Source organism: Lepidothrix coronata, unplaced genomic scaffold, assembly GCF_001604755.1.
Source record: "Lepidothrix coronata isolate B3197 unplaced genomic scaffold, Lepidothrix_coronata-1.0 Scaffold1, whole genome shotgun sequence".
NCBI classification, from domain to species: Eukaryota; Metazoa; Chordata; class Aves; order Passeriformes; family Pipridae; genus Lepidothrix; species Lepidothrix coronata.
The window spans coordinates 14,762,340-14,788,248 of NW_016690181.1; the positions used below are offsets into that span (position 1 = coordinate 14,762,340).

General features: G+C 36.7%; 1 protein-coding gene across 9 annotated transcripts in view; it reads left to right on the top strand.

Annotated features, from left to right (window-relative positions):
• Positions 1–25,909, top strand: part of LOC108495475 (pleckstrin homology domain-containing family A member 7-like) — a 176,492-nt gene that overhangs the window by 90,270 nt on the left and 60,313 nt on the right. For 8 of the 9 annotated variants that reach the window (XM_017811219.1, XM_017811228.1, XM_017811195.1 and 5 more), the window contains one exon: positions 19,990–20,073. The exons of the other annotated variant lie outside the window; for it this stretch is intronic. In XM_017811219.1, coding sequence (XP_017666708.1) covers positions 19,990–20,073 — 84 coding nt within the window. The remainder of the gene's footprint in view (positions 1–19,989; positions 20,074–25,909) is intronic. 9 annotated transcript variants of the gene reach the window in all.

A 25,909-nucleotide genomic window follows, 5' to 3' on the forward strand; every position in this document is an offset into this window, starting at 1 on the left:
GGAGCTGAAGGACTATTGTGTGTGTGTGTGAAGGAAAACTGTTGAGACTATGCAATGAAATTTTCTCCATAACCATGAATTTGACCAAATTGGTCAGATTTTTCTCAGAGGTGATGAAATATCTTAGATCTGAACTGTGCTTGGTAAACCCTGACAGGATTTGATTTCATTTGCTAAAGAATAAGTGAACTGAGGATGTTCAAAGTATTTTTTTCTTTTTGCTTCTGGTTCATAACTTTGAGCTCAGTCATTCATAACATGTTCTTACCTGAAAGGCACTGTTTGAAAATGAGGTTAAATACATTACATTGAGAGCACTGAAGTGGTTTTTTGCTGCATTGTAAGTTTTAAGTATCACTGTTTTCTGTATATTCCCTAAGTAGACTTACACTTTCCAATATTACCACTCTCTGTTTTAACTCATCCTGGGAGTAATGATTCGTAAGATGTCTTTTTGCAAAAACGGCACATAAGAATCCTTTACAGACCTACAAAAGGAGATGTACTGGTTGGTGTCCACTAATGTTAGTTCTGCAAACACTGAGAAATGTTAGTTGTCCCATTTGAAGTGTATGTAAACTAAGCATGTCTTTAATCAAATTTTGTATTGTAGTAAGTAAATGACATCTCATCTTTATGGATGAAACCTTAAAAATCTTGGTGTTTGTGATGTTTGTCTATGAAATAATTTGAATATTATCGGTGCTATAATTTAGATTCTCAGGTGATACCATTGCTATGTCTGAACTATGCAAAGGGCATTATTGCATTGCTGTAAAGGTCTTGCTGTTCCTTGAAACTTGCCGCTTCTGTCACTGCAGACATTTTTCCTTCCTAATGAAGGTAATATACTTTCTGATTAATTATTTAAACGTTATTTTGTTTGTTTGTTTTAAACTGTTTTGTACTTGTGTGTTTTATTTTCTTACTTGCAGAAATACCTCTGGTACTATAGTCATAGTGGCCCTTATAAATTCCATTAAGGGAGTTTTTAGTGCGATGAGTCACTTCTAGGCATTTTCATTCAAACAATGTACAGAGTCTGGTTCAGAAAATACAATAGCTTATTCTGTTCTTGTATACAGAGAAGAGAATGCACACGGAAGTTTGTCACTTAAAGAAAAATAAATGGAAGTATTTCAAAGTAGTTTCTTTTTATATGATGAATATATGCAATATGAAGCAAAACTGTTTTGTGATCCAGTCAGCAAACAATGTGATCTTTGCCTTTTGCGTAAAATAACCATATTTCACATTGGGAAATGCTAATAAGAGCCTATAACTTGTACTAAATTTTTTAGTCCTCTGCAGGAAATCTGCTTCTTGCCAGTTAAAATAATGTGATTAGACACTTAACTACAACAATATTAGATGGACAGAATCATGCACAAGCCAAGAGAAATTGGCATCTTACAAGTTCTACCTTAATCTGTACTCTACTGCCTGCATTGGAGTAATTCTTAATTTATGACCAGGAAGTGTTACCTACTACAATTCAGGTTTTTTTGATGTTTAAGTAAATGATATAGATTTAGTTGTAATAAATGTTATTCATGCTTTTTAAAAGTATTAGCTGTTAAAATTTGTTCTTAGAAACTCCACAATGAAAATACAGAGATGCTGTAGTGCAGTTTTCTACTCTTTGGTCATTCTGGCTTTTCAGTAGCAAGAAAATGTTTGTGAATGGAAGCAGCTTAATATGTAAAATGGTATTCCTGATAGAGATGTGTCATGGCTAGGCTTCGCGAACGAAGATTTAGGGTGATGAAGAAAATAGAATAAGGAAGAGAGAGTGTGCCAGAGTAATATTATTTTGTAACTCAGGGGCTTACCTTCTATTTCTCTCTGTACATTTTGGTGCCAGCTTGTTGCAGAGGTCTGAGAGTTCTCTGTGAATGAAGAGTGTGAAAAGTTAGTGGAAAATATTCTTAGGAAAGGTTGAGATGGATGTATCTTGAACTTTAGCTGGTTTTCGGGAGATAAAATATGTCTCTGCTGTCTGTGCTTCTAGTTCAGGGCTTCTGCAGTGACCACAGTGCTTTGACAGACTGTTTGGACTAAAAGTAGTGCACAGGGAAAATTCTGCTGGAAGGTGAAGAGTTTAGAGACATTAGGGGTAGAAGAGCCTGAAACAATACGTGCACAGCGTTGTTACAGTGTTTGGATATAGGAGAGTCTGAAGCTTATTTACAAAATAATACTGTAAATACAGGCCCTGAGAAGATCTTAAATGAAAAGTTTTCCAAAAGTCTACTGTATTATGGAGTTTGCAGTAAAAGTGGTGTTGTGAAGTCTGAATTGAGAATCCCATTTTAATTATTTCCTGAAAAATCTGCTAATTGATACCGTTGAGATTTAATTTATAGACACAGCTGCTGCTGCTAGTGCCCCACATTCAGCATTCTGAATATCTGCATTTTAAAAAGTCTGCTTAATTTGGTATCTCATAGGTCACTTAATACTTTGGTTTAGATTTTTGAATTTATGAATATATAGTGATCTTGATTGTAAAAGTTGCATAATTATACATTAATATAACTTATATGGTTATAATGTGATTATAATATTGTTACACGTTAGTTGTTGTGTGAAGAAGAGGACAGGATAATTCTTTGAAGAACTGGAACTACCTGTACTTCCAGCCCCAGGGAACAGTTGGGAGCTCAAGGAACAGAAGAGAACATCCCAGTTTCAGAGGATTAGGAAGCAAGGAAAATCCCTGCAGTGCTTATATGACTTTCTTCAGTTGCTGGAATTTTGTTCGCCTAAGGGAAAGTCCTGTGACCTGAGCTGTGTGTGTTGCAATATCATGTGCCTGTTTGAAGGACATACAGATTTTTGCTAGTCCCGTCTCTCAAAGGTGCTTTTAGGTACTAGTTGGTTTCTGAGCTCTGATGATAGTTTTCCTGTAATAGAACCAGAATTCTCATGAACCTTTTTGTTTCCTTCAGTGGCAACTGCATAGAATTCATTTTGTTGTGGGCATTCAGCATTTTGCTGCCCTGCGCGCATCCTTCCCGTCCCCTTACATGTACTATTCCTTATTGCTCCTGCATCCTCACTCTTGCATCTCTACTCAACTGTTCCCAATGGAAGATAGCATAACAAAAAGAGCAGATAAACTTTAAAATCTCTTATCTGCCTTGAAAATTTTGTGAGAAGAGTTTGTGGAACACCTAGTTTATGAACTGTATGTGATGCTTGGATACTTTTATCAAGCGTAGGAAGTCTTGAGCACTCTAGAATGCAGTTGTCATTAATAAGCATATACGCAGACTGTGTTAAGTGAAAATATATTTTAAATTAACTTCATGAAATTTCAGTGGGCAAATTGCACTTGGCAGGTTGAGGGAGGTGATTCTTCCCGTCTGCTCTTGTGACAGAGCTCCCTGCCTGGAGCACTGCATCCCGCTCTGGGGCCCTCAACATAAGAAAGACATGAACCACCTCAAGTGGGTCCAGAAGAAGGCCATGAAGGTGATCAGAGGGCTGGAGCACCTCCTTCATGAACACGGGCTGAGAGTGTTGACATTGATCAGCCTGGAGAAGGGAAGGTCCCAGGGAGACCTTATTGCAGCCGTTGAGTCCTTAAAGGGAGCTTATAGGAAAGATGGGGATGGACTCATTATCAAATGAGTGTGGTGACAGAATGTGAGGCAATGGCTTTAAACTGAAAGTGGGTAGGTTTAGATTAGACATTAGGAAGAAATTCTTTACTGTGAGGGTAGTGAGACACTGGAATAGGTTGCCCAGAGAAGTTGTGGATGCCTCTTCCCTGGAGTGTTCAAGGCCAGGCTGGGGCTCTGAGCAACCTGGTCTGTTTGGTGGACTAGGCAGGTGTCCCTGCCCATGGCAGGGGGGTTGGAAAAAAAATGATCTTTAAGGTCCCTTCCAACTCAACCCATCCCATTCTATGATTCTGTGATAATTTCATTGGAGTGACATTATTTCCCAGACATGCATCCCATGACTTTGACTTGAATGCTATTTTAATAGAATCCAGCCGAAAAGTTGTGAAATGTGTGGCCTCTAGCTTATGGATACACTGATTGTGGAGCTGCATTGATGCTGAAACCATGTAATGCTGTAATTATGGATTGAGATAATTTGTGACTTTTTAACAGTTACTATGTAGGGTGACAATAGAGGTAATATATACTTCTGGTATTTTAAGTGACCTCTTTACCTATTCTACCAAATACATAGACATATCAGTTCTACAAGCATGTGACGAGGTCAGGTTGTATAAACTATTAATGCAACTTACAGGACAGTCCTTGAAAAAGTTCAGTTATTCCCTCATATTTATTTGTTGCTTGGCTTACTAATGATTTCATGAAAGAAATCTTGTAAGTTGTTTTCTGTTGATAAGCAGTTAGAAATATGGCATCTTGTGTCTTTGATACATGGCACTTGGCATTAGATGAAGGTTCCTTACTTCCAGAAATAGTTAGTGTTACATGTCATGGATATGATTATTTCTTTTCTTAAGAATCTGCACTTAACTGTAGCAGGAAATACCTTCAAAATGGGAACATGGTCCTTACATATGTGATTTTATGAGCAGGGTAAGACCACTTAATAAAAATGGTACATCTGTCTTTTTTCTTCCTTTGGATAAACTTCTGGGGAAGACTACTAATAAACATAACATTATTCTTGGTCCTGCTGTCAAGATTCTTTTTTTTCCGTTTGTTTGTTTCTTCCAGCAAATCTTCAGTACAAGATGCAGGGAGGTGGTCTACAATTCACATCAACATCCCTGACTGATTTCTTACTTGTGTTTTCCTTCCCTACAGGGCATGCTGTAGTCACAAAAATCCCTATTGGAACTTCAAGCAGTTACAATGTTTATTTTCTTTAGATCATGTTATTTAAAACAAAACTATAACTGTCTATTTCCAAGCAGAATTCTAGTGGGTTTTTTCTCCCCACAGTAACTCTCAATTTTAATTTTCTAATGCATCAACAAAATAGCTTTTGTGTCTATTTTCTATTTCTCATGAAGTTAAAGTTTACATTCATGTCAGTAGAAGTATTTTAGAGTGAAAACAGCTATGTAAGGAATCTAGAACCTAGATTCCTTAGAAGTGCTAAAAAGTTGGAGCTGTTTTTTCTTAATGGCTTAAGAATACATTGTTTTACTCTGCAACCTGCTCACGTGAGAAGGATATGGAATATGCACGTGGTCTTTGCAGAATTTGTGAGCCCTCTGATAGTAATTAAATTCAGAAGCATTAAAGCTTGAAGTCATGGTGGGCCCCGGAATGCTGGGTAGAAAACAAAGTCTGTGTCATACAAGATAAGAATAATTGATTTATTTTAATTTTCCTAGAGAGCATCTCTTTATTCAGAAATGGGCCATTTTCCTTCGTTTCACTCAGATTTGACAGTAATTTGCATGACAACGTAGCTGTTTCTTTCTAGTATTGTGCTTTGAGATGAATGGATATTGCCACTCATCACTTCTGGAATTTAATCTGTTGCATTAGCAGTACTAGCTTAGGTTTAGATTCTTAGATTAGAAGCAAATGTATTCTGTGACATGTTAGACCAAACTTGATGTTTCAGTGCAGTTACTTATGAGTCATACTTGGGTGAATTAAGTTGATAGCAATTGTGAAGTGAGTAACTGAGCAGAAAGGTTTTGATTAAGTAGTATAGGAAAGTTCATCTCAGAGGGAGAACTTAGATTTGGAGATGCAACTTTTCAGGTGGCATCGATTGGTTCAGTTTTGAAGTACTGCACTGGCAATTTAATCTTGCCAAATAATTTTGCTGAACTTGCTTTCTGGGTATGGTAATGCATTTGGCTTCATTATGTTTGTACAGAATCGTATCCTGTTTTGCACTGTGTTACCTCACAGCTGTGAAAAAGTACACTACTATAAAAGGCAACCACCTTCTTCTCACATCCATACACTTGAAGTGGAAAGAGAATTGATGTGGCCAAAATGTTGTCTTCAGAATAAAGACAATTTTATGTTGGATACGAATACTCTAAAGAACAAATTTCTATGCACTGGAACAGATTTTCTGTAAATCTGTGAACAATTAATCTTGGAAGGCGGCAATGTGTCTTGTTTATCTAGATTCAGGAATTCCAGCTTGTTCTTGCTTCCCAGCTTTGATGGAATTTTTTTGAAAGGTTTAAGTAGTCCTTTCTACTACTGAAAAACAATGCGTGTTTTGGTTCTATGTGCTACAGTAGCACCCTAAAAGCTGTAAATGAAGTTAAGACTCTAAATTTATAAGCACCTTTTCTCTCTTTTGAAAGTCTAAAATGTTGAAAAAATGGTGATTTTATAAAAATAAGATGACTTGATGGGGTCGTACAAGAAATCTGCTTCAGGGCCAAGATATGAATCCTGATCTCCCGAATCCCAATGTAGTAGTGCCAAAATTATTAACTTTTTAATTCTGTTAATGATGCAGAAAAACTTCAGGTTTTAGAAATCTAGCCACTTCGTTTGCTTTTCTTGTGGGAGAACTCCATTTCTCTGTAAAGACACATTTCCAATCCCAGTCTAATATCCAAAATAACTAAAATCCATCACTCCATCAATTCAAATTTATGTTTTAGGGACAGTAGATGTTCAGAGAAATGATTTGTGACCTTGGTTAGTTTCAACAGTTTTAGTAGCTGACCGGGAGAAATGAAAATGAAGTTAATCTGAAATTAAATTTTTATATGCAGAACATAAGTTTTCAGAAGGAACTAATACAGGATTTGTCCAATTACTTACTGTATTTCCTCTTGCAAAGTTTTGACTTTCTGTAATCAGATAAAGTCCCAGAAAAGGTATGTAAACCAAAACTGAAACAAGCACAAAAAACCAAAACCAAATGGAACAACTGAATCTTCTTTTGCAAATAGTTATATTGCTAGATTAAACGTTTATGTAAGCATTTTTTAAAACATTGCACTTTTTCTATAATTAGTAAATTAAGATATAATGGAAGCACTGAAAGCATGAAAAGGTATTGTGCAGCTTGTAATCCTTTTGATGAAGTATATATGCATATGAATACTCATCATGTTGTGCTTGGAGTTTTTTGCATTTTAAAAATTAGCATTAAATAAACCCTTCATACTGTAGGGTTGGTCTGAACTTATCTAGAGTGTCTAGCTCTTAGTCTGTCTCTGCTCAGTCATATGCTTTGGAGGACTTGTACTTTTGATCTTGTGATATCTGAAGGAGAAAAAAATTTAATTCCCTGAATAGTGAAAGACTATTTAATATCTGTATTTTCAAGAGATTACAAAGTTTTCTGTAAGTTAAAGATGCACATTTTTCAAAGGCATTCTGTCATCGTATGTGCTGTTAAATAATTACCTAAAGAACAAATATTATTTCATGTGAAGTTACTTCACCTTCACGGCTGCCAAGTTTCAGTCACATGCTTGATAGAGACTATCTTGGCATTGAAAGGACTTAATGCAGGATCTGAAGAAGTTTTTGGAATTTCTTTCAATGTCTAATCCTGCCAGCGCTCCCTGTTCTCACCCCAGGCCTTGTCAGCAACGTGAGAGCTCTCCTGCTGCCAGATTCTCTTGCTTCAGCATCGCCCTTGCCTGTGCCTCGGCTGACGGGGCAAAGCTGAGCAGTGAGACGTGCGGCCCGCAGCGATCCCTGTGAGGTGCCTGTGCTCTGCTCTGGCCTTCTTATTTGACAGCAACAAACAGCGGTGATGCTTTGAGGTCAGAAAGTGAACCGGCACGGGACTGTCCTCACAGGTCGCTGGCCAGCTGGGGGAGATGGCAGAGAACTAGTCCTTGTATTAAAAAGGTGAGAGGTGGGTGTTACTGCAGATCATTTGGCTGAGGTCTCATTTAAGACACTGACACTGTTGTGGAACTGTGTAGGCTGTGAAAGTCCTGCCAATAAAGCAGCAGCAGAAGCAGTGCTGTCGTGCTCTGGAAGGTTTTATCTGCACTGGCTTCACTTCTCTGAGAATGGAGGGCTCTACTGGGGGCTTCAGTACTGTGGAGCTACAGGACAAGAAGCAGGCAAAGAGACTGTAACATGCTGCTCGAGTGGCCTAGGAGGAATGTAGCTGATAGCTCCACTATATATAGTGGTGTACTAGGAGCTGTCTTTTGGATGAGTTTTGCTGCAGCCTTGCTCCCTGAGGCAAAGGAGGCTGATTTCGTCCTTGTTGGCTGTTGACAATTTAGCAGTTTTATGTGGCTGTTGACTTCCAGGCTTATTGTGAAAGGTGGCAATTGCTTCATCTTTCCAGTTACTTTAAAAAATAATAGGACTCCTCATGTTTAACGAAGGAGTTTTCATCTTCTCCAGTGGGATGTGGTGGATTCACAGTGAGTGTCATTCAGAACCGATTGTGAAGCTGCGTGCTGCCCCAGAAGGCTGCGTGCTATCCAACAATGCATATTGATGTTTGCTGATATAAATGAAACCTCTGAACTACTTCACAGAAAACCAACAAAGTAGTTTTAAAAGTGTGTTTGCTAGCTAAAGCAGTTTTTGGCACAGAAGAGTGAAAATGTGTTTCTTTGTACATTCCTTATGCTGTTTTCCTTAGCCAGTAGATCTTCATGTTGACATCAGTTGTGTGAAGCCTGGACTTTTTCTGAGCAGATAGTTTGGGCATTGTTAATATGTCCACTTAGTGACATTAAGAAAATGCAAATGATTCTTCTGTGGCTGGGTAGTTTTCACTCTTGTCACAGCTGTCTGATTGTATTTTATTTTAATATTTTATTCTCAAATTTTCACCTTCTGATAGTGCTGTGTGTTGACTCAAGAAATTTAACACAGGATGTGATTTTATGAGTTTCTTAAATTTGATTTATGTTTGGTTCACATACTTAGATATTCAATATACTAAACTCAGCATAACTTATGCCAATAAAGTAAATTGTTATTAACCAGTTGCTGTTGGTTATATTGTGACTTGACGTGCTTTGATTACATAGTGGGGAGTTGGGGGTTGGGGAGGAGACACTGGATGACTGAAAATAGTTCTGGAGAATTAGTTCACTGATTTGTGTTTAGCAAAGAAAATTCTGGAATTACACACACCAAAATAGTTCATTTTCAAAACGGTTTGCTTGGCTTTCTTCGTTGAGTAAAATAATGAGTATTAAAGCAGAGATGTTTTAAAGACTGGAACTGTTTAGTGCAATGTTGAAGTTATTAATATATTAATGATTGCATTTTTCCTTCTTTGTGTAAATGCTGTCTAGTAATGTTATTTATATTGTAGCATATTTTCCATTCTATAGATGCCAAAAAGAATACTTTAATTCTGCAGCAACATTTCTATGGATTGTTTGGAAATGTCTGAGTTGTTTGCCTACTTTTCTGACTAGGGGCCACTGAGTATTTCTACATCTCTCTAAGGACTAGTTGGCTGTAGGTTATTTCTTTGGGCAAGTTAGTCTGAAGTTGTCAACTTCAGATTGCTATTTATTGATATAGCTACATATTTACATATTTATATAGCTATAAATACCTCCTCCCCTTTTTTTTTTTGTAGCTGATGAGCTTTTTGTTGAATTTAAAAGATATTTCTGGAAAATGTATAAACTGTGCATAATCTAAAAATATAATCTTCCATGTCTGTCTTACAGTTCCAATCCCTAAAATATTAATCTGAAATTGGTTTTAGGCTATGAATCATAGTAGGTTTCTTACTGCACAGTGGGGTAACTTGTATGATGAAAACATTTGAGTAAATAACATTTTACAACAGGTTTATCTGCTTTATAGCTTTGGTCTCAGAACCATTTTCTATGAGGTATTAAAGGGTGTGATTAATACACGGTAACTTAATCATACTGTATTGATTAATGTGACTGTAAAAAAATATTTTTAAGAGATACTAGTCTCTGACAGTGCAAATAACCCCTTCCTGTAATCTTTGAAGTTTTATTTAATGGCAGTGTCACCTATGATGTGTTTGGGGGTTTTTCCCTCACTGGTAGGGATCAGTGTGCAGGTGTCATGCAGGGGTGCTGCGGGGCCGGGCTTTGGACCACGTGTCTGCGGTCTGCACCGTGTGCAGGAGGGAAGAAAGGCCCAGAAAGGAGGGATAATGAAGTTCTGCTAGGAATGGCTCCCAATGCCCCAGTGTAAGAGCTGGTTAAGGAGCCTGCTCTTGGTTCTAACTGTGGAGTGTAAATTGGGCTCTGTGTGTGACTTACAGCTGTGTTCTGTGAACGGATGCTGCTGTCACGGCTCTTGAACCTGTCAGTGTTTCAGTGCTGTAGGTGCTGGGCTGCTTTGGAAAGGAAAGTAACCTTTGTATAATTCATAGCTTTGAAGAGTCAGTCTGGAAAGCTCCATTAATTTATACCTGTTGCTCTAGGCAAGATGATCTTATGTTACCAATCTTCTCTCAAGCAAAAGCTTGATATTAAGGGCCCTTCAGGACTACTGTAGTCCATTTAATATTTAAGATTTTATACGAAAAAATATTTTACAATTGCATTTAAATTTGGAGGAGATGCATTACATTTTATTCAGTACAGTGAGTTGAGAGATTGGGGAAGGAGGAACTCCTTTAAAACAATCAAGAAGTACACAAACCAGAAGAAATAACTTCATTGCTGTAATTTTTTACTTTTTTGGTGTAAGCTGCAGATGAATAGAGTTTGAAGTGTTTCAGAGTTAACCACAAGATAGGCTGGAACAGTTTGCTACTAATGAAGGAACTTTTATTAATATATATGCCAGTAAACAGCTAACCCACAAGAATAGGTGTGCTCTGTGGGAATTGTGGTTTCTTCATATTAAACATGACTTCAGAAAATACAATGGTAATATCCTTGTTTATTCTTTAGCTTGGTGTCTGAAGGGGATGAGGTTTGTAGGATTACAGTCAATACTAGTATTGTAAAGCTGTGGAGGTCATAAGTAGGGCTAGGGAGGGACAGAGCCAGACTCATGGATGTTTTGAATGACCTTAGCTGCAGGAAAAGCTTTGGATGGAAAATGTGTCCTATTGGATATAAAGCACAGAACCACAGGAACCCAGCCTGTATAAATTATCTTCTTTCATGGAATATTTATTAAGAGAATGTAAATGGGCTTTGGATTTAATTATTTGTTGAAGAAGTTAATTAATGATGTTATTGAAGTTTGAAAGAAACCAGGTTTTAATGTTATTTTGAGTTTTTCTTCCTAAACGATGTGGAGTTTTTGCATTATTCTCTTAGCAAAATCTGTTCTGCAAAACTTTCTTGTTTGATTTGGGTTTTGTTTGTGGGGGCTTTTTGGTTTTGTGGTAGAATTAGGAACTATACCCAACCTTACGTTTTTTGGACAACTTGTATTGGATGAGACATCAGGTCTCTAGTGCAACCTCCTGCTCAGAGCAAGGTCAGTGGTGAGGTCAGACAGGGTTTCTCAGTTCTTCCTCCACTATAGTATTGAAAACTTCCAAGGATGGAGACTGTCCAGCCTCTCTGGGCAACCTGTTCCAGTGCTTTGCCATCCTCACGGTACATATTCGTATCCTCAAGGTGAAAAAGCTTCTCCCATGAGCAGTCTGAAAGTCTCGCATTTCATTTTACGCCTCTCTCTCGTACTCCCATCATGTACCACTATAAAGAGACTTCTTGATTATGTCCTGGCAGGAGACAGGGCTCCTTCAACCTCTCCTCACACAGCAGGTGCTCCTGACCATTTTGGTGCCCCTCTGCTGAACTTGCTTTAGTTTGTTGATGCCTTTCCTGTATGAGGAGGTCCAAAATTGGATTCAGTATTCTAGATTGTAACCCTGAGAGAACTTGATGGATACCAGCTATTCTTTAATTCCGTTCTGGACACTTGTGATTTTGTAAAGAGACAGTACTTGATTAAAACTCCGTTCCCATGGTATAGGTTGTGTAGATAAAGCATTTCTGCTTTATGGAGAGGGGAAAAGGGCAGTGTGTTTCTACGTTGTCTGAGGGCACACAAGGTCGCAGTCTGCAGTATTGTCCTCTGATAATCACTTTTTTCGTATTATGCGTTAAATTCAATAAGTAATAAATCAGAGGCGCATTTGCTTTAAATTCAAATCAATCCCTGTTTTGAGGTTATATGTCTTATGTGACAGTGGAATGGAGTTTCGAAATCTGTTTTATTCAGTTTTTATAGCTGTTGCATTGTTTCAGCTTTCTGCGCTGTATGGCTTGCTACTTAGATGAAAACTGGATGCTGGAAAACTTGTTTTTGCTTTCATGTTTAGAGCAATGTGGATTGTATTGTCCTTTATCATGCAAGTCTTCCCATCAAAGTAAAATATACTCAACTAGGACTAACGAGGGGTTTCAGCCTTCTTTGGTATATTTAGATGCTATGTATGTGAACTCCTTTTCTATTTTAACCAGTTTTGTTATGGCTTACAACTTGAGATGTATAATATTTTTGTGTAAAGCTTCCCTTAAATACTCTTTCCAAACCAGTATGCTTATGTGGCAATGCTTGTTGGGTGCCTTCCTCACTAAACTCTTTAAATTATGGTCGATGTTGGAATATAAGAGTGCTGCTTTTACCCAGGGTGTTTTAGTCATATTACTTAATGATATCACCACTTTCTTTTTTATTAGAGAATGAATTTATTATTTAGTTTGTGTACCAGATCCAGAAGAAATAAATAATGTGACGTGTTGCTCTCTGCTTGCTGTTTCCTTGTGTCAGGATTGGTTTATGGCAGCATTTTTTGTAGAACTGTTCTGCAGCCCTGCTCCTGTAATGTGGTTATATTGTTTTCTTCTTTGTGTAAGGCTATACAGCAAATGCTGCTGAATGTGTTGGACAGAACTGAGTAGTGGAAAAATTTTAAGTTGCTGCTTTCCTATAACACCAATGACCTCCGGTGGAAAAGCACACACCTCCGTGCTTCCCAAAATCTTTGGTTAAAAAAAATACTTGCCTTCGCCTTGAAAGATTCCATCAGACTACATCTGTCTAAGGAGTTTCTACATCTGTTGGACTGCTGGGATTGTCCCATTGTCCCAACCATTTAATCCTATGGAAGCTGAAGTGTTTTACATCATTGCAGAAACGTCTGTGCCAGCATTGGAGATGAGAAGGATTTGTGTGCCCATATATATCCCAGATACGCATATGCATATATATATATATGTCTGCATACAAATATATGTGTGTATAAATCACCAGTACATGTATTTAACTGTTGGACCTACTCCTGTTTCCATTTCAAACTTTCTTGTTTTGGCTTAGATGTTGTTAGATGTGATATTTGTAAGGAATGTGCAACCTATGGGGTCTGCTCTTCATTTTGTGACATTGGTGACATTTCATTGTCACTAAAAGTCAAGATTGTTTTTGTTAGGTAGCAAAGTTGCAAATTAGATAGATAGTTTTGAAGATAGTGCATTTTGTTTTGGGGGTTTAAGGAGAATCGTCTGATTACCTTCGAATACTTTAGTGGGAAAGAAAGAAACAGTCCTAAGTGAGTTCCAAGCCTGAATTAAGATAATGGGATACAGTAACTTGATCTTTTACCTTTTTAATTTTAATTTGCTGTTATCAGAGTTTTTTAATTTAATTTTTGATTTTGAAGGCAAGGATTGTGATTTTTCTGAAACAGCGAAAGTAAGGAAATAGAATCAAATTTGTATTTTCTAAATATTTTCTTGTCTTCAAGACTAACATTTTTTTTCCCTTAATTTCAAGTTCCCTGAATGTGTTTTTTTTGTGAGTTAATAAAATTCTGATGGTGTCTCATGATATGCATTGAAAGGATTTGTGAATCAGCAGATGACTTCAGCCTGTATTACTCATGGAAATCTGTGTCGATCTGTGATGACAGTGTATTCATCCTCTTATCAGTACTTATAATGACTGAAAATACTTTCAGTGATTCTGTGGCATTTTCCATATTAGCTGTTTTATTAGTTCTGTTTTTGAAAGCATGTTCATTAACAAAATCTTTCCTGCTGATACTACTATTAGATAGTATAAATTATCTTTGGTAGTTCATTAAGACAGGAAAAAATATTTTTTTCAGTTCCAAAGAAACTTGCAGTTCCTTTTTAACCTCACCATTAGTGAACTGGGTAGAAGGACAACACAATGTGACAGCGTGACTGTGTGTTTATTGTTAGTTTCAAACATTAATAAGATGTTTTATTCTTGTCTGCACGCTTTTACAAGAAGTAAAAATATAATAAAATCTGATGTCAGATCAACTTGTCCCCTTTATCTGTCTTCATAAGCACAGACTCTTGTGTTGACTGATAGTAGTCACAGACATAGTAGCTCAAGATAGTTGTAGAATTGTATTCTGACTAAACAGCTAAACACTTGTGAATTCTCAGGGGGGATGTAAAATTTGAGAGAATCACTTTTACTCTGTGATTATTAGGCACTAGTTCCTAGATTAAGATGCTGATTAAATTGTATGAGGAGGTGAAATTTAGACTTTCATAAAGTCTTCTAGCCACTAATTACAGGATTTTACTGCTACTCTGAGGATACACTTTTACTATTTTAAACTGTGGATAATGTTTGGTGTGTTGAAAAGATGAAGTTTCGTGTGCATGCAGCTTGTAGTGGATGCTTTTGCTTGTGTAGTGTATTACACTGTGTTTTTCTTGCAGTAATATTACTTACACAGCTTTGAGGGCACTGTTTTTCTTGGACTATTTATTGATACTTGTTCTAACTAATTCTAAAAGCCAATATCCAAAAGATAATCAGAAGGCAGTGCTGAAACTGTTTTGAAGCTGTTGATGTATTTGAGAAATATGTTATGAAGGAAAGCAAACTATGCCTGGCTTTTTGCCTGGTTAGATACAAGCACTTTCTCCTGCTTGGAATAACAACCTGCTGGCTGAGCAGTGGTTCTTCACTGCACAAGTTCTTCAATCAGCTGCACCCACACCAGAAACTCCCACAGAAGTGTGGGTGCCCACCCATAACAATCATCACCATTTGGGATATTGAGCATAAAGGGGTGGTTTATGTTTATCTTGGCTTGCAGGCAAGTCAAGTAAAGGAGTCAGCCTACCTTGAAAATAAATAGTGTACAAGTGGCTCCTAATAATTTATAGGAGAGTCTGTCCAATGACAACATGAATTTTTCTCGCAACCTATAAATTTGTTGTTAATGTGATGTAGAGTCAATCAATAATTGATTCACACATTTCAAGGTTCATCTGCCTGGGCATTTAAATTACTCCAGAGGCAATCTGTAAGCTTGCTTGACTTCAAATGAAAGGTCATCAGCATCACTCATGTCCAAAAATTAATAATTAGAACTTGGCTTTGACTCAAATACAAAATGAACTGAAGTCATGTTAATTATGAGTTCTGCAAAAGCATCCATGCAAGCAAAAGTGCCTGCCTGTGTCAATTATATTATAGAATTGGAGACTGGATTGTAATTGTATGGTTTTCTTGTGTTAAAATCAGTTAAATTTTATCATACTACAGGTTAGTTTAGTGCAAGCAAGTGCTAGGCAGTGTTAAATTTGCAGACTTGCTTAATGAACACCTGAGCAATGTTTTAGGCTGCATTTGGATGGTGAGCAGTAAGGTGCTATCTAAGGATAGAGGTGTCTGTCTGCACTCCCACCCAGCCAGCAGGAGCGTAACAACTTCCCGTTTTTAAGGTTATCTGTTGTCTGGTTCCACCCCCACACCTGAACCCAGAGCCAGCTTAGAAGTGACATTAGCTGCTCAAGCAGCATGACTTCACATGGGGCTCAGGTTAGCCAGGTGTATTCATTTTGTTTACATCTTGAAGGTCTTGAGTCTTTCTAAACTGCTTTAGTAAATCTGTCTTAAGACAGTGGGCGACTGTCAGTTCTTACACTGGTAAATGTTGTGTACACATGCTGTGAAATAATAGAATTTGTGTTGAGGTATCTAATTAAAAAGAAACGTGTTTAAACTCTGATTCCATTATGAAGGGTGTGAGTCTTAACTATTACAAACCAACAGCAATCCTTGGAAAATGGTGTTCTGTAACTTTGAAGTTCAGAATTACTTCTAACAGTCTGTAGTGTAATTTAATAATGCTGGTAGTGGTAGATGCTAATGAATGTCATTTTTGTGTGGATTTTTCATGTTTTTATACTTGCTTTGGTTTGGTGGCTCTGTTGATCAGTATTTGTACAAAATCAGAATAATACAAAACTGTTGGAATTAGGTTGCTAGGAAAAAATGCTGTATTTTCTCACACAGAAAATTTGTAACATCGCTAGAAAAGTTATCTTGGCATTTCAAATGTGTGGTGGTGTACTAATACAATTTCAAAGCATTCAGAATTCACACAATGAAGAATCATAAGCCTTTCCCGTTTTTGTTGAGGGCTATTAAGTCTTTCTCTAGTGAAAAAAACAGAATAAGAGGGGCATGAAGAGTGGAGCAGCATATCGTGTCCTTTTATCAAGGCACATTTATTGTGCCTGTTATACATGATAGATTTCTGGACAATAGGAACATATTCAGCAGTTGCTATTTGGAGGAAATACAGGTGATTAACTACTGTGAGGCTTGGTTAGCTGATGTGTCTGGAGAACAACTGTGTCAGGTCTTTTCTTAGTCTGTGCTTGGAAGGAAAGGAAAACTGCAACAGGTTTACTAGATCACTCACTAGCAAAACTGTTGTTATCAATGTTGTTTAAACAGATAGCCCTGTTAAGAAAATGTTTAAAAGACATGAAAGCAACAACAAAAAATTGTAATCTAAAGACCTAATGATTCAATTTCTCTCGTTCTAAGAAAAAGGTACTGCTAATAGTCTTGGAATAAATCTGTTTAAATACTGGGAAAGCTTCAGAGGTATTGGAAGAATTAAATTATATTTTTAGAGAAAGATGGAGCAGTATAGAATGATAGAACAGAATTTTTATTGGAAGGAGCCCCTGTACACCATTAGATCTAACCCATCTTGTTCAGAGCCAGGCCAGCTTCCAAGCTGGAGCCAGCTCATAAAGTTTGATTTGGTTGCTCAGAGCCTTATCCGGCCACATTTTGGATGTTTCCAAGGATGGAGATTCCACAGCTTTGCTAGGCAACCTCTTCCAATGTTTGACTGCTCTCATTGTGAACAGAAATCTCCCTGCTATCTAATTCCTTGTTGCAAGGCATTAGCCATCTGTTGTATAGGTTGTTTTGAATAGTATCGCTTATTCTTAATGAGTCCTGTGAGGCAAAACACTTAAACGCTCACTTTTCAAATTCAAATAAACCACTGTGTTCTGCAAAACTAATTGTTAGTGGCAGGGGTTTCACTTCTCTCTTCCCGGTCAAGTCCTACTTATTGAAGCTGCAGATATGCGGGAAGTTTTGCTTTTATATTCCTTCTCCTTCTGTGTGAAATTACCATCTGCATTTTGTGCAGTAACAGAGCCATCTCTCTGTTTCTCTACTCTTAGTATTTGACATGCAAAACTTGTCCCAAAGTGCATTTGCTCAGATATTTAAGAAGTGTTTAATTTGCAGCAAACACTTATTATTAGTAAGCAATATTTAGCCTATTAGTAATGTACTTCCTCTTGAATTGCAACAAGTGGATAATTCATCTTCAGAAGACCTGGTGAATTTATTTCCTGGGAAATACAAAAGCATTTGTGTACGTGCTAGTATGGTATAATGGGTAACTTCACTTCCTAAACAACCCTAGAGGATTTCTGGAATACAGTCCTTTTTCTTAGTCTTAATTATAGAGTGAGTTATTAATGACTAAAAAGCCTGCAGAAGAGAGCTTGTTGACAGTTTGGCTGCCCCTGGAGAATATAGCTGGCAAGGTACTTTGATTTTTCTAAGCTAACAAGGTATCTGCCTTTTTGTTAGCAGTCCTAACCTGAGCATCAAAGGTTAAACAGACTGCTTCAGGCCTGATTTGAGAGGAAACACTTTCAACATAAAACTGGACTGTGTGAGAAACATGGAGCTAATTGTTAGTGTTAGAATTTCTTTATTATTTTCTTTGAAAACATCTGCAAGTTCCTGTCCCTCTCTTAGGATGTAGACCCAAAATTAAAATATAAACTCACATAAAAACGCTTCTTTAGAAATAAACAATACTCCTCAGTCTTTTTGTGAGGAAAAGGATCCTGGCTGCTTTGTTGATGTTAGCACTGTGTGCTTACTGGAGACACTTTCTCTGGCTCTCTGATTTCATGGGAAAAGCTGAGGAGTTAGAAACTGCAAAGGTCCTTTATTAACCCACAGCTGTAGGAAAGGTCAGTTCTCACCAGCCTAGGGAGCAAATGCTGTTGCTGGTGCCGCAGAGTAGCTGATGGCCAAATATCTTGTTGACAGTTTCCAATGGCTTTAGGGTGAGAATTTTTGTAAGAGGTGGGGCCGGAAAAAGTCCTTTTGGTGTTACATAAGTTGTTACAGCTCTCAGCTTATCATTGGAAATGTTGTTATATGGGTTCCTTATATGTGACTTCCTGTAGCGAGGCACATTGGAAAAGGGATGAGAAGTTGATAGCACATCAAACATCCTCTGCTGTTTGTGGCCCAAGTGGGACTTAGCATGAACAATTTGTGGGATTTTTGTTGCTGTTGTGGTTTTTTTGGTTATTTGGTTGGTTGGTTGGTTTTGGTTTGCTTGGTTTTGGTTTGTTTTTTAAATCAAGGCATGTCTTGAGCTATTTACTTATGGCTGCATGAGCTGATTGATTTTTAGCTGTCCTTTACTCATCAGAAAGAATGTTATCTCTTGGGAATTTCATTACTCTGAAACATCAGAATATTTCTTTATGCCTTATTCTGGTTTTGGGGGGACGTCCTGCTGTGCTAGACAACAGGGTCAAAACTGTAAGACCTGAAACTGCTGGGTATTATGAAAGGAAAAACTCCAAATCTTTAAGCAAAAAAATTGGTCAAGTTTTCATTTTTGGCTCTTCGAAATATAATCCTTTTGAACGCCTTTTTATTTTTGTTTTCTGAATATACTCACAGGGTGTTACTGTTTTGCTGCACTTGGTGGGAATTCTAGTTTGGATGTTTATCTAAAAATTGTTAATAAACCCAGAAAAATTCAGAACCTTGAATAAGTGAGCACTTCGTTCACTACTCTCTCTAATTCTAAGGCTAAGAGCATGTCAGCCATGACCTTTCTAATTCTAAAGTAAGATCTTTAATTTCTTATTTCTTTAAAATATGTGATTTTTATAGAGTCATTCTTTTGGACAGAAGAATAAAGGGCTCACTATGTATAAGACTCTACAGAAATTGTCTTGTGTTTTCTGTACAATTAACTGAAATAATTGATTTTGGGGAGGAGGGAAGACTACCAGTTTAAACTGAAATAAGCTTTCTTCATTCCATATTTTTGCATTACATGAGTGCAGTTACACAGATAGGTAAAATATTTATCTTTAATGAGTAGCAATATTTCACAGGGGGTAGCAAAACATCTAGATAGTACTGTGAGGGGACAGTTGATAGAAATTCCTGACTTTAATTCAACTGAGATAAAATACTAAATTATGTTGTTTTATATAGACCATACAGCTGAATGGCTGCATGAAGGTGTGAAGAAAAATCATTGAAGAAATGCCATACTAGAAGAAAAAAAAAAGCAAGAAATGGCTTCCACATAATGTCTCTGTGATCTGATTAAATAATACAAAATGTGTAAAATGTTATCTAGCAGCATTTCAAGTTATTTTAGTGGTTCTGTTCTGTGAAAGTTACAGCGACATAATTCAATAAATTATGTTACGTGTTATATTTAAATTATCTGGTAATAGTCAGGTCATAAATTCAAGTGTATCTCTCTAACTAAGGATTGTAACTAGTTTAGTTTTAAAACATTAACTTGTTTAATAATTAAATGGTACAGTGTGCCGCTGGCAAAGTCAACAAGAACACAGGAAGGAGCTGAAAACATTTCAGACTTGAAAAGTACCTCAGAAATATGTTTCATTTCTGGAATAGAGCAGTAAAGCATCAATATAAATAGTTCTGCCTTTTAGAGATCATATTTTACTGAGTTTAGCAATATTAATTTCCTTTTTTCTTTTTTCTTTTTTTTTCTTTTCAGCCATAATCAGCAGACCACGTCATTTAGACATCCTGTGACAGGACAGGTCTCTCCAGAAAATATTGAATTTATTTTGCGAGAAGAGTAAGTAGTTTTATACCCATGTCAAGAGACCTAAAACAGTAGCACATTAACCTACAGTAGATTAGTACTTTAGATTATTAACAGTTCTTTTGATATTGTAGCAAAAATGTCATTGAGATTTATGCTTAAAATTTTACTTCTCATTGTGATAGTATGTTTTTGATTCCAGCAGTGTTCCATGCTAGGGCTTGAGAGAAAATCTTTATCAAATCTTTTAAAAAACCCAAACAAACCCAAAAATAAACAAACAAAAAAGGCAATATTTATATATAGGATATTCGAACAGTGATGCTTTAGCCTTGTATGAATATCAGATATACAGAACATAAATGAAAAATGTTTTTAGAGCAAGCTGAAAGGTTTATACTGAAATTGAAATACACAAAATATTACTAGTTTCCGTTGTACTTCCTTGATTATCTTATGTTTAAGATGTTCTACATTGATTAGACATTCTTCTTTATTCTGGAGAAATGGTGTAGAATGTATTAGTTTCCAGCATATTTTATCTTGATTGTCTGATTTGAAAAAATAAAAAAGAAAAATTAAGAAATATGCATATGTTCTAACTGGTGAATTTGGGCATGTCTTTGGTCTTGGATTGGATCATGCCCTGCTTCATTGTAGGGTTTAACTACTGCTGTCATCCTTGCTGTACACTGGATTGCTCCTGGAATCCCTCTTGTAATGGAACGACTGTAATGGTGTCTTCCCTAGACAGAAGACACAGAGTCTAGAAGAAGGTTCTACATCACTTCTAAAACCACTCCAAAGGCAACAAGAATGGGACACCACCAGATAGCTTTTCCTTTTCCAACACTGTTTCAGCAGCCTCTACCCCCTCATTTTTCACAGAGGCTGATCATCATGCTGTAATGGCCTTGATGTGGGGGTTTGTGTGGCAGCCCAGATGATTCTGAACACTTTGCATTTCAAACTCTCTGATATTTAGTTTGCTTTAAATTTAATTCAAAGTAGTTATTAAGAAAAATGAGACACAGAGAAGGGCCATGCAAGACTTCTAGGAGACTGAGTCCTTTCTGGCAAAATCTTCTGCTGTGGACTTGGAGAGGAAGAAGGTAGAGCATGACTGTAAAGCTCAGAGGTTCTGATGTAGCCCTCAGAAGGAGCTCTCAAACAGTTTAAAAAACAAACCAGCCAAACAAAAACAACATTAGCAACAAAACCCCCAACAAAACCCTCCAACTTAACAGCTGCCCTCCCCCAAATCCAAAGCAAAGCCAACAGCCAATTCTACGTTAGTGTGCCTGCTGAGAACTAGCATGAAATAAAACATTGTGGGAGAGGTCTGTGATTAAGTATGAAGGCTGTGGGATGACTGCTGAGCTGGAGGTCGCCCCAGCTGTTCAGTGGCATGCAGGTGACTTGTTGCTCAAAGGGGTTTGTCTCGTTCCAGTTATGCAAACAAGCTGCTCCAGCTCATTTAGTGAGGTGAACAGGTCCATTGCAGTGGAGTAAATCTGAAAGACATTATGGACAGTAGCCACTGTGTATCTGTGTTCCAACTTCTATCCACTGATTGATTTTTAATTCATCTCTTTTAAAGTTTCAGTCGAATCTCATATAAATTTGTAGATGTGTACTGGAAAATAGTTGTTTGGATGCAACTCCTTGGAGTGCCTGCTTGGGTTAGTCATACTTCCCTAGGCTGTTTTTGGTTTTGTAATCATGGTAGCAGATAAAATATTAAAAGCAGAATTGAAAGAACTGCTTGATGGTGGCACATGATTTTAGTGATCTTTAATGTCTGTTAGCAAATTTTTTGGAAGAGAAATGAAAGTGCTTATTTGGAGGGCAATCAGATGAATGAGCATCTGTAGACTTCAGTTACTCAGACTGAGATGGTATCAAAACCAGGAAAAATCTTACACTATAGTAGGAATTGATGAAGAGAGGTGGTTTTTATTTTAAACGAAGAGGGAATGACTGGAGGGATATGTTTGTAGTGGAAACAGTCTGTGCAAAAACATTTTTCTAAGCTTTATTATTGACTTAAAGTACATACAGCGTTTTTGAAAGTAGAAGTTTTTAATCTGTCAAGTTAAAATTGCTTTAAAAATGTCTTTTTCAAATGTGTGGGATGCTCTGGTTTCCTCAGTTCCATACCACATTTATGCAACAATAGGGGTTTAACACAGATGCTGTTCATCACGATCATATCTGAGTTCCTGTCAAGTGACGCTGCCTGACACCTGTGGATGTCTCTGCTGAAATCAAAGTAGCTGCTAGCACCTCCCTGTCTTCAGGAATTGTAATGGGGCTATGCCACATTTTCATTCTTTTCCCTCAGGCATTTCTTACAATCAGTGTTGTTGATCATGTTTTAGTTTGGAATCAGTGTAGTAGATCATATCATGTGATGAAATGACTTCCACAAGCAGGACTTGGTCAGAAAGGAAGTCTCTGGATTGGCATGGCCTGTGGAAACTTTCCATTGTGAGATCCTTTGACCACAAATACTTTTTCCTATAGCTGAAGAATCCTGTCTGAAGTAGTAGCACTCTTAAGGGTTTCATAAAAGGTGATTTGTTCTTCAGTGCGGTTGTGACATGATTTATTACTGATGGGTTGATTTTAATTTAAGATTAGGGCCAAAGACAGGAGTTCTAACCAGATATTGACTGGAAGCTAGTGGGGAGAAGGAAGCACAAACTTGTTCAGGCTGCAGCAAACATATCCATTTAAAAGGACACATTTAACATCAGAAAAGTAATTTACAGTCATCTAGAAATGATGAATGTAGGGACTGCTCTGGCCATTCCTCATCCTGGAAGCAGTGTTCTGGCAAGAAGATTTGAAAACAAGTTTTGGAGAATGACGTCAATAAATGATGTAATTCTAGCTCGATTGTGACTCAGTTGTGAACCACATGCCCTTGCTTCACTTGATCAAATGAGAACTGGGTACTTTCAGTAGAAGACTGAGACTGTATTTCACTAGTCTTTTCCCAAGGCATTTAAACAATATTATATCAGTTTTGCTTTTTAAGCTAAAATCTGGTTTCCTCAACTCCATTGTGACTGGAACCTATGATTTTTTAATTATATTATCTTTGATCCTTATACTATTCCTTCTTCCTAAAGGTGTTCTTATTTAGATTTTTTTTTTTTAAACAGTGATTCCTTATTTCCTAACACATTCTTAGCTGGGACCACTGTGAAATCCCTACCTCTTATTTTGTTTTTCCAAGCTTAGCAGGTTAGTTGTGTGTGGGATGTGTGTTCAGTAGCTTTCACTAACTCTGCTTGAGAGCCAGCAGAGTTCTGTATGTCATTTTCAGATTTATTTTTTTTCTGATGGAGTGATTGATTGTAGGTGAATGCAGTATTCAGCACATGAGCTCATTGTTTGTTATAATAATTTAATTGTACTTTGCCTTCTCTATGCTTTTACTAATAATTCTTAACATACTTTGGCTGCTGCTACTCCTTGTGCTTAGATTTAAAAATATCCTTTCCTTGCCAGTGTTGTTTTGAGTGATAAAAGCTGCAGAGATGTTTTTCATTTCTTCCTCTTTTGAATTACTTTTCTGTTGTTGACACTGAATTCAGTTTGGCATCTTATCATTTGGTTACTCATATCTGAAGATTAATTTTTTATCTATTCCTGCCAGCATTTCAGTTTTTATCCAGAATAATTTTTGTTCTCTATTGACTTGGTTTTTAGGATCACCTCTAAATAAACTGAGCATCTTGCTGTATGGGAAGCCTCTCTGGTAGACTCCCTCCATTTCACAACTGCCTCTTGATTTCTGTGCTGTACTTTCATGTTTTTAATGAACCCTTAATCCACAAAGGGACCTTTCTTAAACAACCAGTGGGAAACTGAGAATTAATGATAAGGCTGCCAGACAGGTGTTAGGTTTATTTTACCACATTGTTACGTATGTGTTTCTCTGAAAAACCTATGATAGAATTTCTTAGGATAGATGTATGTACTGTTTAGATTTCTCCTCTTATCTTTCTTTAAATAACAATTCTTTAAGTAGTTGTATACAGAAAGGAAGAATAAGGCATATGCACCCACATACCTAATTTTATCTGTGTTAAACACTAGTAGTTGTGTATTAGGATCTGTATGATGCATTTGCCATAGTAGTGTGTTTGCGAATGAGAAGATAGTACTTTATCCTTTAGAAAAGATTAGACCTGAACATAAATGTAGACATATAGGGGGAAAAAATACAGTGTGCTTAATCCAGCGAATGTTATCTTCTTTCTTGCCTGTTTTGTGTGACTGATGAAACCTTTGTATTACCTCTGGGTAGAGAGCCATCTTATTTTATTTATTGCGTTTGGTTACTATAGCAGCAAAAATATCAGGTGCAGAGAAAAGAGGAAACCCAAACAACTCAGAAAGAAATATCTGCCATGTTTACATATATAGAAATACTAGGACAGTTGGTTTTTTTTTTTTTAGCTGATTAGGAGATTTATGGGTATTAAAACCAGATTGACACGATGTTATTGCATCATGTATGATCCAACAAAATTAAGTTTTTAAGTTGCAGTTGTGAATGTCGATCTTCCAAGTCGACCGATCTTTATGGTCTATTAGAGCAAAGGAATGTGTTCTCTCATGAGTATTGCATTTTCAATATGGGCTACTGGTGTAGTTGTTTTTTTTATTGTTGTTCAGTGTTGGTTTTAATAACTCGAATATTGGCTATATAACTCTTTTAGCTGGTAAATGTTATTTCTGTAGATATACTAGCACTGCATAAGTAGTGCAGAGAGCTGCTTGACAGGAGCTACTATATAGAGTGTTATTTTCAAGTACTTAAAAAAATTTACACGGTACTGGGGCTCCAAATGTACATACTGCAATTCTGTATGTGTATGCACACACTTGGGGGAGGCACTAAGAAAACCAGCCTGAAAATAGTCAAAACCCATCACTATGAAGACAGAATGTGGTATCTTGGATAACAGATATTATCAGACATCTTTGGTAATAGTGATATTGAACTAATGCTTCTGAATGCACCGTTACTGCTGTAGTCACTTATTTTTAAAGTAGAATCTGTAAATACTGTTAGGACAGCATTAATTCCATTAACATGCCAAGATGTTTCATGTAATTCTTCATATTCTGCCTATTTTTATTTGATTTAAAAACAGACTGAGAATATTAATTAGCTGTTAAGAGACTTGAATACCTGAGTTTTGTTATGTTCTAATTTCATGCAACAAATCTATTGTATCCTTGAAATAAATACAAATACTGAAGTTAATTTTCAATATTGTTTGGTGTTTTCTGTTACATGTCAGATACAGCAAGTTTAGATAACCAGTATTTGCTGACAAAGACTTTTCATTTTTAGGAGAATAATATTGTATTTTCTCTTTCAATGGACTAAATGTCTCTTTTGCTGGCTATTTGAATTCTTCCATGGCAACAACCTCACATTTTTTAAAAAGCTTTTTTGTGCTTGTGAATTTGAAGTTCATCATTAATTTGGTACTACTAGAAAAGGAAAGCTCGATATATTGGCAGTGATCACTTCCAGTAGCAAATGGAAGAGAAATCACTATATGACCACATAATAAATGCTTAGAAATTACACATTCATCATTGCATTATGGTTTTCTGATAGTGATGGTCTTGTTAAACATATAAAGCTTATCTTCCTCTCTAGTTCTTCTACTTTTTTTTTTTTTTAAAGTGAAGTATGTTTAACCAGCTGTGAACATTATCTCGAGGAATGGTGAAAATCAGTTCAATCAGAGTTGAATTTTAAATTAAAACCATTCCTCTGGGATTATTAATCTTTTTTTAATTAATTTTTTTATTGGAAAAATTAATTCCAATTTGT